This window comes from Gadus macrocephalus, chromosome 6 (genome assembly GCF_031168955.1).
Source record: "Gadus macrocephalus chromosome 6, ASM3116895v1".
Lineage (NCBI taxonomy): Eukaryota > Metazoa > Chordata > Actinopteri > Gadiformes > Gadidae > Gadus > Gadus macrocephalus.
The window spans coordinates 24,294,749-24,308,096 of NC_082387.1; the positions used below are offsets into that span (position 1 = coordinate 24,294,749).

The window sequence follows — 13,348 nt, forward strand, 5'->3', positions numbered from 1 at the left end:
CAGGAAGTTCTTTACACTAAATAATCACTAAATCGCGCCTTTATTTCTCTTCAACAACCATAAACTCATTATTGCTGCAACAACCATTGGATCCACGATGGAGAGCTAGAGACACCTACAGGACGTATAATGCAAATGATTTGGGGAAGTCTTTTAACAATATTTTACGAAATACGTTATATTAAAACGAACTGACGTGTAAAGACTTTTAAATCTGTAATTTAGTAAATCTGAATTTGCTATTTTTAAACACGTTAGAGCCTTCATGATAAGATATAACTATAACCTTATTTATACAATGGCTCCAACGGTGCTTTTATTCTGACAGCTATCATTGTCCCGGAAGTACTTGCAAATAAATTTAGACTCATCGTTGTTTACGCGGTTGGTTAACAAAACGTGCATGCACAATATAAGCGAACATGTGAGTAAAGGATTATTAACGCAACCGATTTAATTGTTATATTACTGCTAGTCGGGATCCTTTGTTACCGTGTATCTCCAAGCAGCCCACGAGGTGCTACATCATCGACACTGTTTTACAAAGTACCCATTTATCAAACTGTTATGACAGGCGAAAAACTATCAATTTAGACCATTTTATTGAAATCCGATTTGTTGGATGCACAACATCTCCTGTCACATGTTGCGGGACATCTGGACTGACTGTTGCCTCTGGTTCTCAACAGATGTGAAGCTGAGTCCATATAGTGGACTGCCATAGTAACAATGGCCAGCCCAGCATCACCACCACCATCATTGCGCTTCGGCCAGGTGGTCATTGGACCCCCAGGGTCGGGTAAAACCACTTACTGCTTAGGTATGCAGGAGTTCATGGGCCAACTAGGACGAAAGGTGGTCGTGGTGAACATGGACCCGGCCAACGATGGGCTTCCCTATAAGTGTGCTGTGGACGTTTCGGAACTGGTTACCCTGGACGACGTGATGGACAGTCTGAAGCTTGGGCCTAACGGGGGTCTCCTGTATTGTATGGAGTATCTTGAAGCTAACCTTGACTGGCTCGAAAATAAACTGAATCAGTACAGTGACTATTACTTCTTGTTTGACTGCCCTGGGCAAGTTGAGCTTTACACTCACCAAAGTTCTCTCAAAAATATATTCTCGCAGCTTTCCAAATGGAATTTCAGGGTGAGTCTTTTCATACAATTTCAAATATTTCTCTCCTCAGATTAAATTAGTTGGGTTGAGCCAGTACCAAAGTGCAAATAACCAACGATTACAAATGATTATGTATGCCTACTTGAATTTTAATTTGTCATATGTAAGTAATAAGTAGGCTATTTAGTTTAATTTAGTCATTTAGAAAAAAACTTTTTAGTTTTACTGGCACACATTGAATTCAGATACATGTAAATCAGAGCGGGTAGGAATTTCAGTATCATGCTGAAGGATGTCTCACTCAGTTGAACACTCCTGCCCATTACCTCCACTATCCTGCCTACTATATCCATTACCATTACTTTCTGCTGTGTTTTGTAGTCAATTTAACAATTGTTGTGTGTTCTCTTTCAGCTGGCTTCAGTCCATCTTGTGGATTCCCACTACTGTGCCGACCCGGCTAAATTCATCTCTGTGCTCTGCACGTCTCTTGCCAGCATGCTGCATGTGGAGCTTCCACACGTCAATGTCCTGTCCAAGATGGATCTCATTGAGCAGTATGGAAAACTAGGTGAGATACAGGTTATCTTGCCGACCCACAATAGTAATACAGCTTATCTAGCTGACCCACAATAGTAATACTGGTTGTCTAGTTACTTTAAAATAAACAGATTGCCCGTTTTAAATGTGTGCTACATCAAAGCACATGTTTTAATGTTCTGCCCAGCACTGCTGTTAGTTGGAACTAAAATAAACCTTTTGGATTTGTTTTTCAATGTGCAGCTTTCAACTTGGACTTCTACACAGAAGTCATGGACCTCCACTATCTCCTAGACCATCTTGCATCAGACCCCTTTTTTAAGAAATTCCACCAACTAAACCTAAAACTGGCTGAAGTTGTAGAAGATTACGGCCTTGTCTCCTTTGTTCCTCTCAATGTGCAGGTATATCCACTGTCTCGATACATGATGTGTACAACACTATCATTTGACTCAAATTCAAGCAGTTTAATTAAGCTAACAATCGAACGTGTCCTGTATGCAATACCTACAGCAACCACATGAGCGCTCTACCCAGATCAATACCTGCGCCACACCTGCCAGCAGTCGTGTGTCCTTTTATTCTGAAATCCTGATATTGCTATTTTTGCTGAAAATCACAATAGCAAAACGTGCACAAGGTTTTGGTATTCATTTGAAATCGGATCCACTCATGTTGTGAATATTAAGATATTTAAACAAATTACACATTTATAGTAATTAGTAACACACGCTTGCAATTACATTTTCTGCCGTACATTGTTTTGGGCATGTATAAGGAAATGTATGAAGTGTCAACACTGTATGGTAAAAGTATCTTTTGCTTGACTCCTGACTATGCATTTTATCGAGACCTGTGTCGAATTACCAATCATTTTTATAGTTTAGCTTCCAATAGTGATTCTGCATACTTTCTGGAGCGTTATTATGGATTCTTTTAACATGTATATCGACAACATTTTGAAATCCGAACATTGAGCAGGTATACCTCTGTCTTCCTAACCCTGCGCCTCTAGGACAAGCAAAGCATGACTTCGGTCTTGCGGACGGTGGACAAAGCCAACGGCTATTGCTTTGGAGACCTGGAGGAAAGGAATCTGCAGGCCATGATGTCTGCCGCCGTGGGGGCCGACTTCCAGTTCGACTCGTATCCTAGACCTCCGCATGACCCATTGTTCCTCCTTTTGTATGAACCAATGTGCGGGAGCCGAGGATAGTAATGAAAACATATGCATCCCCCCCCCCCCCCCCCCCGATTTCTCATATGGCACCGGGACTAACTCAATTTAATTTTCCAATGTGCAATTTTGTTGTGATTTTCTTTAACAATGAACTCTGCAGAGCTCTTGGAGTGCAAGAGAGGTATGTCAAAACCCGGGAAGCCACCGTGGAGGAGGAAATGATGGACCTGTGAGTAGCGTGGCAGGAATGCAGGAGCAGAAGTGGTCGACGTTTGAGCGCCGGCGAAGGCGGGGCACCTCATCTCGTTTGGCCTGAATCTCAAGGCCTCAGCACTGAAGCGTCTTGAGTGCAGGAACCGAATCGAAGCAACGCAGAGCCTTCAGAGCCACACCTTCAGCACAGAGAACAGCCGAAGACTTTGGAAAGGCAAAAGGTGTGTGTGTGTGTGTGTGTGTGTGTGTGTGTGTGTGTGAGATAGACAGACTGTATATTACGTCACACATAATGGCATCAAAAGGTCCCTCTGCCTATTTCTGTTATATTAAAAAGGAATACCTTGAACAGGTTTTCTTTCAGATGTGTAATAAATAATGATTTGATAATTTCTACAAATTGTTTGTTTGAAAAATAAAAGTAGTCCCAGAGTTTTGTGTGCACCTTTTTCTGAAGGCGGGGGAATCAGAGAAAAAATATGACCATGCTTTATAATAATTTGTTTATTTTCTTTGTAGATCTAGACATGTTTAGTGGGATGTTTGCTTTGGATTTCAAAATCTGCATAGCGTCCGTCTTGTTTTTGAATAGAACCGCGAATATAAATAAACTACCAAATTAGGCACATAAATAGCGGTACTGCAGTGTTTGTTTCAGTTAACGGACAATAAACAAATAGCGCCAAACACCAGTGATATGAAGCTCCATAGAGAAAGCTATACTGGTTCGGTTTATTCCAAACCAACCGTGTATTTGAAGAATGTATTCGGCTAATGAGTCCACGATGTTGCGGCGTTAAGTTCCCCTTCTAGCCAGCAGATGGCACATGTGGTTGCCAATCCTTGTTCCAAATCCATGCATTTTCTCTCCAGCTTTTCATAGCAACCAGAGCAGAAAAATTAAGTCAGGCGGGGAGAGGAAGCCACATTAAATCTGTGTTTCTGCACAACTGGGCCTGTGTCTCTGTGTCTGGTCTTAGGGATGGAAGAGCCTATCTTCTAAACACAAACTACACTTCAAATAGATTTCCAATTGTTTCCTACTGCTCTTACACATTGTATGGACATGGAAAAAACATAATTTACGACGCAGCCATTTTCCACATGTATCTTACTGATGATTGCACGATTGTACACGGTCTAGCTTTGCAAGCTGTGGTAGTTTTACACTAACCATGTTGAGTTTTTACCTTTGTTCCGTTCAGATCACATGTTGGTAAGGGAATAATAGCTGCTCTGGCCTGCTAGGGATTTCTCAGCATGTGTAAAGCCTGGATTCCTATTTGCAATCTCTGTACATTAGGGGGTGTGTCAGGGTGAATGTTAAATTGTATTCCGATGTTTGTACATGTGATCAAGTATGCCTCCTCGTTGCTACTTCCTGCTTTTTTCCATTAAGCCCCCTAGAGGTGTGTGTGTGTGTGTGTGTGTGCGCGCGCGCGAAACTGCGTACGGACGTGCGCGTTTGCGCGCACGAGAGAGAGAGTAGATGGAGGAAATTCAAAGACTAAAAACTTAAAACTATCTTAATCACACCTATATTTGGAATTATCAGTAATAAAATAAAACAAACATGTTCAATCTAAAATATAAAATATGTGTTTCGCTCTTCATGGCAGGCTACAAATACTTTCTCATTCCAACCCCCCTCATTCAGTTGTAGCTTGAAAAAACTCGTGTATTTATAGTTTTTTCGTTGAGGAGGTGGACTCTAATGTGACAATACAACGTATTAAGATGAGCGAATGCAGCCTTGGTTTCTATATTTCCCTCTCTGCGAGAATCGGGCTGTGTTTTTACAGCTAGTTCAATGTGAGCGGCTGAGAAGCGGCGCCCATCCCCCACACTCACTAGAGGAGTGTTCTGCTTCCCCGGCTGCCGCTCGGAGTGAGAGACAGACAGAGGGGGTGGGTAGCAGAGAATGTACACGGGTAGTCTCGTTGGCTGCAAGGCGTCCTTCTGTTCTGAAAACCCTATCTTAGTTTTGGTTGCCTACACTAGGAATCTGGGTTGATAGAAGTAAAAACAAACATTGTATTCGTGTAGATTTTGTAGCAGACCTTGAAGGTGAATAGGCATGACGTGTTTCACCATGTCCTTTACCAGTGGGGAATAATGTAATGCGATAAAAATAGGGGTGTACATTATCATTAAATGAACTCGCATAGCTTCAATCAGTAAGTGGGTATTTCACACTGCAGTTTGAATCACAAGAAGCAACGTGTTCTACCATTTGTGTCGTTCAAAGTATACATAGTACAAAAGTAATAGCACATACTGAAATACAAATATTTAAGAACAATATGTTCTATGAATGAGGATAGCATAGCCTGCAATACCAAAATACCCTACGGTATAAATTCAGACAGAAATATTTTGGTTAGCAAATATCTACGCTGCTAGTTGCTGATATACAAAGTTATGTTAAACTTAGATTGCTTTATGGGGGCAAAATATTCCACAGAAAAGATAAGCTACACCATGATACACGACAAGGAGAAATCCATCCACTCCGCTAAAGAATCCACTCCATGTTTTGCCGCCGCCTGTGCGCCTCAGTAAGATGGCTGTCTGTAGCCTCGTGCTGCTGCTCCCCGCCTCGACCCGCTCACAGTCACACAACTCAGTCACACAACTCCACTACACTTTCTGTCGGGTTTTACGCATTGTATGGACCCTGACTCATTAAACTAAGCGACTACGGAATACGACGCTCGAATGGTACCCGGATTCGATCCGGTGTAGAGGTGGGAATGAATCGGCACCAGGATGCTTGGTTCTAAGCTATTATTTCTATTCAATGGTAGCTTTTGATTGTGCCTGACGAGAGCGAGAGAGAGAGAGAGAGAGAGAGGGAGAGAGTATCATGGCCGCTCAGGTCGCCACTCTCAACACTAGCCCGCCTTCAGAACTAAAAAAGCCGGATCGAGAACCAAAAGAGGAGTCGGTACCGGGGGAAAAACAGACGGACAAGAAACCCTCGGGATTAGACAGCGGATCACCGGGACGGGGAGACCTGCAGGACGGGGCCGACGGAGGAAATGCAGGGGGAGGAGGGGAACCTGAGATGAAGAACGGGAATGGGAACCCGCCCAGGCCTAATAATAATCAGAATGATTCTATCGGACCGGATGGGAATAACCACCCTGGTATGGTTAATCACCACGGGTCCGCTTTTCCTCCACCCTCGTACGGATACAGTCAGCACTACGGTCGGGCCCCTTTTCATCAACATGGCGGACAACAAAGCCCTGGCATGGCAGCTGCTGCAGGTCCGGTCGTGCAGTCGAGCAACATGATCGACCCATATCAACCCAACTCGCACGACCATGGATTTTCTAGCCATCCGTTCAACAATTACAGCCCCTTCCCAAACAGAACTCCCTATCCCGGCCAAGGATACGGCATGAACTCCCCACGCAATACCCAGGCACCGACAGCTGGGGGACAGCCAGCTAAGCAACAACCAGCGGGAGGACCCACAGCAATGGCTGGATCTTACAATAATCAGAGATATACTATGGGAAACCCTCAGCCCACATCCACCCCGACACTTAACAAACTCCTAACATCCCCCAGTTCTACCCGGGGGTACCCCAACTACCCGCCCGGTGACTACAGCGGTCCAGAAGGCGCTACTAAGGGACCAGCAGACATGGGCAGCAGCGGTCCTTATGGAGGCAGCAACCCGGCCTGGCAACAAAGACCCCATCACCCGTCGCCTATGAGTCCGGGAAGTGCCGGGCCACCGCTTGGCAGAAACCAGGTAAACACTAACATGCCGTGGATCAAGACTTGTGTTCGTACGGTCTCATGTACTGTAGCTGGTTCTCAACACAGCAGGCCAGCCATTGTCTATTGGTAGTTCGCAAAGACTCTAAAATGGCTGCCTCTCATTTTTTTCCCTTTACACCAGTCTATCAAAGTGCTCTTTTAGGTATATTTGTAGGCGAATTCAGGGACCCGAGGACGTAACTCAACGTAGATATAGGCAGTAAATCGGGTGAAACAGCGTCCAGGTAGCAGAAGGCCCGGCTTTAAAGGGTGTAGGTGTAAATACACTGTAGGGCAACGTCTTGTTTTTCCGCGATCGGTTGCACGTACGCACACACAAAACAAATTGAAATTGAACGCGTTTTTCCCTTTACATGTGAGTATACACGATGCACTCGGCCAGAAAACTGAGCTTTAGTGTTTGCGCCTAACTGTAAAATTAAACGTTGTGTTTAACTTTTATTAATGCAAGTATGAAGGGGCTAGATGCTAGATATGTTGCAGTTGTGTGGATTGGTTGAGTAGTGCATGACATGTCGATTCAGACCTCGGAATTAAGAAAGATGGAATATCTGGTGAAGATATTCATAAAATAAAAGCAAACTTGTTCCAAAAAAAAAAGAGGATGAAAATGTGTAAATAATGGTGTAGGTTTTGTATTTTGTAGAAGTTGCGTATCCCCCCACACATTGCACTGAGCCTGTGTAAAAGGTGGCCTAAACGAGATGAGTAAGTGACTGCAGTGTGCGTATTGCTTTGCTCTGGGATTTGAATTGTGGAGGTAAAAATCCTTCTGTCAAAGCCAGGAGACAGTTGGTCTTGGGTTGACATGCGAGCTGAGATGTGATTGGCTCGGCATCCGGAGCTCATGGCCATTAATAATTACATGTGGTTTAACGCCACGGTGGCTGATGTGAAAACAGCATTAATTCCTCAGAATGTCCAACATATAGCCATGCTCACTCCTATTCTTGGTAATCTCTTTCCCCATACCCCTCTTTCCCATACATATTATTTATTGGCCCATTTTTGTTCACAGATTTTTGATATTATTAATGTTATGTATAAATATGAATATATACCACAAATCATGTGTGATCTGTCAAATGTATCTAATCCAATCTGTCAATGGTATATTAATTATACTTTTAACACACAATCCCAAGCAATCACAGCCACAAGACTTATATCACACATGTTGGGACCTGATGTGTTTAATATGCATTGTATGTATGCATGTGAAGTCCCAAAGAGATTAATGAAAGATGCTAAATTCATATTTAATTCATAATTTGAATCACACTTACCATGGTTAATAGAATTTCAAGCTGCACTGCTACATTTCTAATACCCCTTGATATATTCACAATAAAGACAACATTGTCTTTCAAAGCTTTATTCGTTAACAGTAACAAGCATGCTGTAGGCTCTCTTTTGTCTAGACTAGACACCACGACCGAAGGCAAATGAGAGCAGCTCCGCTTGCTTGCGAGGTTGAGTGTTGCTGTGTCTGGCATGCCACAGAAGTTTTACTATGTGGCTGCAAATAATTCCCCCCCTAGCCCTCCCCCCCAAGCCAATCAGAACACAGTCCACCATCTCTCACCAGCAAAGGGAGTTCCCCCTCTGTCTTATGCAGATTAGCCATGTGCTCTTCTTATTTATTTCATTTTATTATCTTGGATCTGGCAAATGTCTGCGTACTATATTTGTAAAGGGCATTATTCAGCAGGGTAGCCTCTCGCCTCCTAAGCATAACGCAACGGTGGGATCCGCTCCGTGTACTGTGCTCCTAAGAAGTGGTTAGACTGGTGAAGTTATAATTTCTTATTCTCTGTCGGCCACTCAGGATTGTATAGATATAGACAATAACGTGAAGTTATTCTGAATGGAAGTCCCAATTACTGTGTGTCCCTCAGGTGTGCTGATTTACGATTGTAGAGTACATAGTTTCCTGAATGGTTTGCCGATGGCCCCGCTATGACTTCTACACCGTCAGGTCTGGTCCACTCTGCTCTGGTGTCATTCATTCAGAGCCAAAACTACCGACTCCTTACAGGCGGGAAAAAAAAAAACCCAAAGGCAATCTTGGACTAGGATCAAAACAGGATCCCAGCTGGGATATGTTTAGGAGCGGGCAAGCTGCCCTCCTACTCTAAAGTAGCATTATGTGTTTATAGAGCTCTGTTGAGGACTTAAACTATGGCAATGTAAACATGACCCCCAGAGAAACCTTATGGGCATGGGAAATTTAAAAAAAAACAAACAATACCTTGTCCAATGAATGCGGAAACACGGTTAAGGCTGCCAATGTTTTGCTTTTGTTCGTCATGGAAGACTCAAAACCATGCATGTCCCATGCTTGTTGTGAAAAATGAAGTGTATGCATTTTGTAACCAAGCGTCTTGTCTGTACGATGTCCCTACAGCCTCCTGGACCCATGGACCCGATGGGGAAGATGCGAGGCCAACCATACGGAGCAGGGAGTCCGTACTCCCAGCAGCCCGGGCAGGGGCCCCCGACCGGGCCCCAACAGGGACCAGGCTACCCAGGCCAGGCGTACGGCCCCCCGGGTCCGCAGCGATACCCGGTGGGGATGCAGGGACGCGCTCCCGCGGGCATGGGGGCGATGCCGTACGGCCCACAGGTGAGTCTCCCCCGTCCCGGTCCCCCCCCCCCCCCCCCCCCCCCTGCGCTCTGGCCCTCGGTCCGGGTCGAGTGCCGTGCTAACTCTCCCCGTCTCTCCCGTGTTTCTGCTCAGATGGGGTCCTACGGCCAACAGGGACCGGGAGGGTACGGGCCTCAGTCCCAGGCCCAGTACTACGGCCAGCCCGGCCAGGCCCCCCACCCCGGCCAGCAGCAGACGGCCTACCCCCAGCCCCCCTCCGGACAGCAGGGCGGGCAGACGCCTTACCCGGGCCAGCCCCACCCGGCGCCCTCCTCCTCCTCCGCCGCCGCCCACAGCCAGGGCGCGCCGGCCTATCAGCAGCCCCACATGCCCCCCCAGGGCCAGGGCCCGCCGCCGGGCGCGTCCCAGGGCCCGCCGCAGCAGACGCCGTACTCCCAGGCGTCGGCGCCTCAGTCCGGCCAGTCCCCGTATCCCCAGCAGCAGGGGCCCCCCAGCCAGGCGCCCTCCGGCCTGCCTCCCTCGCAGGCCGGCCCGCAGGCTCCCGCAGGGCCCCAGGGCCAGTCCAACTACCCGGGGGCCACGCAGGGGCCGCAGCAACAGCAGCCGTCCCAACAGCAGCAGCAGCAGCAGCAGTCCTCCTCCCAGCAGCAGGCAGCCAGCCAGCCCTCACAGCAGACCCCAGGACACGGGCCCCAACACCCACCCCAGGGCCCGTCGGGAGCGTACCCCCAAAACCCTGCCGCTGCACCTCCTACCACACAACAGCAGCAGCAGCAGCAGCAGCAGCAGCAGCAGCAGCAGCAGCAGCAAGCACAACAGTCTCCTTACCAGCGGTTTCCCCCTCAACAACAGCCCCAACAGGTACGCCAACCCTTAGTCATTCTCGTCCTCTCTCTCTCTCTCTCTATCTCTCTCTCTCTCTCTCGTTCGTTCGGGAGGACTCCTCTGTTAGCTCCTGAAGCCCCCAAAACCCCCTGAAAAACCTGAACCAGCCTTCCTGTCAATTCAGCCGACCCTCTCGGGGTTTATGCTGGGAAGGCTTTAGCATGACCTATAGTTTTTTTTCTTCTTCAAGAAGAAGAAAAAAAAAAAAATGTATTACATTTTTTCGTTTTTTATTAAATGCCAAAATGTCACAAGTTTTTTTTTATTTTTACATTTCATAGAAAAACGTGAATTACTATTTTGCAATGACTGCTATTTTGTCTAAATCTTAAAATGTTTGGTCATCCATAGCTTTGCACAAATAGCTTTCCACAAATGCGTTTTTCAAGGCCGAGATCAAGCAGCGATTTTTCTGTTAGTAGTAAAAAAAAACAAAGAACTGGGGTTGACCTAAAATAAAAAGACAATAAAAAACACACAGAATTTGAATCCAGTTCTCCAATGAGACGCAGGCTAGTTATAATCCTATAACCTCGAATGAAACGGGCCATTTGTCTATGGTTAAGTGTACCTTTTTTATGGAGATTTGGGGCAATTCAAAGAGGAATTACGCTGAATGCAGGGAAAGCATTAACTAAATAATCAAAGTGTGTCTTTGCCACAACAAGTCTAGTGCCTGCATCTATGAATTCAGATTGCTTAGAAATCTAGCCAATTTGTAAAAGAAATAAAAATGCTTTTATATCCCAAAATCCCCCCCTTATTCCTTCGATAAGGATAAAAGATGGGCCATGGTAGAATTTTCAGAATACGGAGAGCCTCGTTGGTCAACGACGAGAGACTAGTAATGTCAGGATCCCGTTTGAATCGTGCCATGAATTACACATATCACGTTTTAAGAAATCCAAAGTAAATTTTGTCGTCAAACGGTTGTCGGGGAACATACAGTCTTGCGTGAAGCCTCTCTCTGCACTTACAGCTCTAGTCTCGCAAATGATCTGGCCTGACGTGTTCCATCCAGCGACTGCTATCCCTTTTATCCATAGAAGAGAACGACCGGTTGCTTGTGTGACTAAATCCCGGTACAAGACACACGGGCATCGTGTAAATGTTGGCTTCGGTGGCTCTGGGCAGCCTGTTCAAGTGACGACGTCACTAAGGTGGATTTTGTGTTTGTGTCGTCTTTCTAATGACATATTTTCCACCGTCTTATATACGTCTACAGTGTTGTGGTGCAGCGTCAGAGGAAGCACTCTGGCTCTCCATTGCTGCAGTGTAACCCTCAACCCAGTATTTGTATTTTATGTCCCCTGTTTTTTGCTGCGTTTTGTTGTCAACACAATAAGAGTACACCATGTTGGTCTGAGGCTCGGAGACGAGCTCTGTGTAAACAACTAGTAAATTGGAGCCGTATTCTGAGGGGGGGTGTGTGCGGTGTGTGTGTGTGTGTTTTTGTTAGTCTTGGTCACATGGCAAGGCTACCGCTGTACGCTGACTCAGCTTACATCCTACAAACCTTGGTAACCATGACAACCCTCTAGCACTAATGTTGCACCCTTCATAGTTATTTATTTATTTGGTGTATTGAAGGATAAATAAGGACAGATTTGTCTGGGCTCGGGTGAGTTTCTTTCGGCGCCTGAGCTTGCCTGCTCTGAAAGCACATCCAATAAAACTCCTTCTGAATAGAAAAGTAAAAATAAAATCAGTTTTCTCAGTTGCCAAGTCAATAAAAGGCGGGGCAGATTAAATAGGTTAACGCACAAATCGTTCTACATCTAAGGTCAGGTCCTGAAGCCCCAAAAGCAACGAGTTTAGAGCAGTCTATGCTTTGCATCTTTATATTCTAAAAGCACCGTCGATGTAATTCAAATCTGACGCTCTGAATGTAATAATTGTTACAATTAGGGCATTTAGCAGACGCTTTTTTTTCCGGTTAACGCACACATTGACCCACCGACGGCAGAGTCAACCCTGCAAGGCGACAGCCAGCTCGTCGGGAGCAGTTAGGGTTAAGCGTCTCGCTCGGGGACGCATCAACACTCAGCTAGGAGGAGCCGGGGATCGAACTAGCAACCTTTCAGTAACAAGACAACTGCCCTACCTCCTGAGCTAAGCCGAACATGGCACGACTAATTGTAATTCCTAATAATTGTTCCAAGCTATAACACCTGTGTTTCCGACTTGTGTCGTTTAAAAAAAAAAAAAAACCTCTGCCTTTCTAAGCGTCCTCTCCTCCCCGCGTGTGTCCAGGATCTGTCGGGCTCCCTCGAGGACCTGCCCGTGGGCACCGAGGCGGCCATGAGCCCCGGCGTGAGCACGCCCGGGGTCAGCACGCCCGGGGTGAGCACCCCGGGGGTCTCCAGCAGCCAGGGGGACCAGAGCAACCCGCCCTTCTCGCCCCACACCTCGCCCCACCTGCCGGGCATCCGCGGCCCTTCGCCGTCGCCAGCCGGCTCACCAGCCAGCGCCGGCGCCGGCCGCAGCGGCCCGCTGTCTCCCGCCAACATGCCAGGTAGGCCCGCCTCACTTCCTGGACCCCGTGCCCTCACTTCCTGGACCCCGTGCCCTCACTTCCTGTCCCCCGTGCCCTCACTTCCTGTCCCCGTGCCCTCACTTCCTGTCCCCGTGCCCTCACTTCCTGTCCCCGTGCCCCCCTACCCCCCCCCCCCCTCCCAGTCGTGTGGAGGCAGAGGCGAGGGCGGTTCTATTTGAGGAGGGGGGGGGGGGGGGAGCCGACTGCTCGCTCGCTCGCTCGCTCATACTTTTTCGTCTTCAGTGAACATGGCTGTTGTTGTGCGCGCCTTTGATCAATGTTCATGATTGTTTTTAAGGCTTTTAATTATGAGAACATCAAAGCCCTTGGCTTGTTAAGTACCTTTTTTTTTTATTTTTTTTTTTTATGCCGTTTGAAGTCCAAACACGCTCGCAACTATTCTGGGTAACACTCTTCTGACTGCGACGAGACCTGAATCTGTGTTCGTCAGGCGGATGTTAAACGCACGCTA

The 13,348-nt window shown here is 46.7% G+C and overlaps 2 protein-coding genes across 3 annotated transcripts; both read left to right on the forward strand.

Annotated features, from left to right (window-relative positions):
- Positions 1–309: 309 nt before the first annotated feature.
- Positions 310–3,484, forward strand: gpn2 (GPN-loop GTPase 2). 2 transcript variants are annotated; one of them, XM_060053283.1, is made up of 6 exons: positions 310–424; positions 690–1,149; positions 1,534–1,690; positions 1,903–2,063; positions 2,675–2,805; positions 3,000–3,484. In XM_060053283.1, exons 2-6 carry the CDS (start codon positions 730–732, stop codon positions 3,070–3,072), a joined length of 942 nt encoding a protein of 313 aa, XP_059909266.1. In that variant the 5' UTR covers positions 310–424; positions 690–729; the 3' UTR covers positions 3,073–3,484. The 2 variants fall into 2 exon arrangements, with proteins under 2 accessions (XP_059909266.1, XP_059909267.1); XM_060053284.1 differs by having other exon boundaries at positions 367–517.
- A 2,125-nt stretch (positions 3,485–5,609) lies between these two features.
- LOC132459592 (AT-rich interactive domain-containing protein 1A-like) lies at positions 5,610–13,055 on the forward strand. Its single transcript, XM_060054239.1, has 5 exons — positions 5,610–6,818; positions 9,255–9,473; positions 9,588–10,316; positions 12,594–12,952; positions 13,034–13,055. Exons 1-5 carry the CDS (start codon positions 5,919–5,921, stop codon positions 13,053–13,055), a joined length of 2,229 nt encoding a protein of 742 aa, XP_059910222.1. The 5' UTR covers positions 5,610–5,918.
- Positions 13,056–13,348: the final 293 nt, after the last annotated feature.

Coding starts and splice junctions, on each gene's coding strand:
- gpn2 (XM_060053283.1), top strand. CDS start 730: ATGGCCAGCCCAGCATCACCACCACCATCATTGCGCTTCGGCCAGGTG. Junction 2,064..2,674: donor TTGTTCCTCTCAATGTGCAG/GTATATCCACTG, acceptor CTGCGCCTCTAG/GACAAGCAAAGCATGACTTC. Junction 2,806..2,999: donor GCCGACTTCCAGTTCGACTC/GTATCCTAGACC, acceptor TGAACTCTGCAG/AGCTCTTGGAGTGCAAGAGA.
- LOC132459592 (XM_060054239.1), top strand. CDS start 5,919: ATGGCCGCTCAGGTCGCCACTCTCAACACTAGCCCGCCTTCAGAACTA. Junction 10,317..12,593: donor CTCAACAACAGCCCCAACAG/GTACGCCAACCC, acceptor GCGTGTGTCCAG/GATCTGTCGGGCTCCCTCGA. Junction 12,953..13,033: donor TCACTTCCTGTCCCCGTGCC/CTCACTTCCTGT, acceptor GTGTGGAGGCAG/AGGCGAGGGCGGTTCTATTT.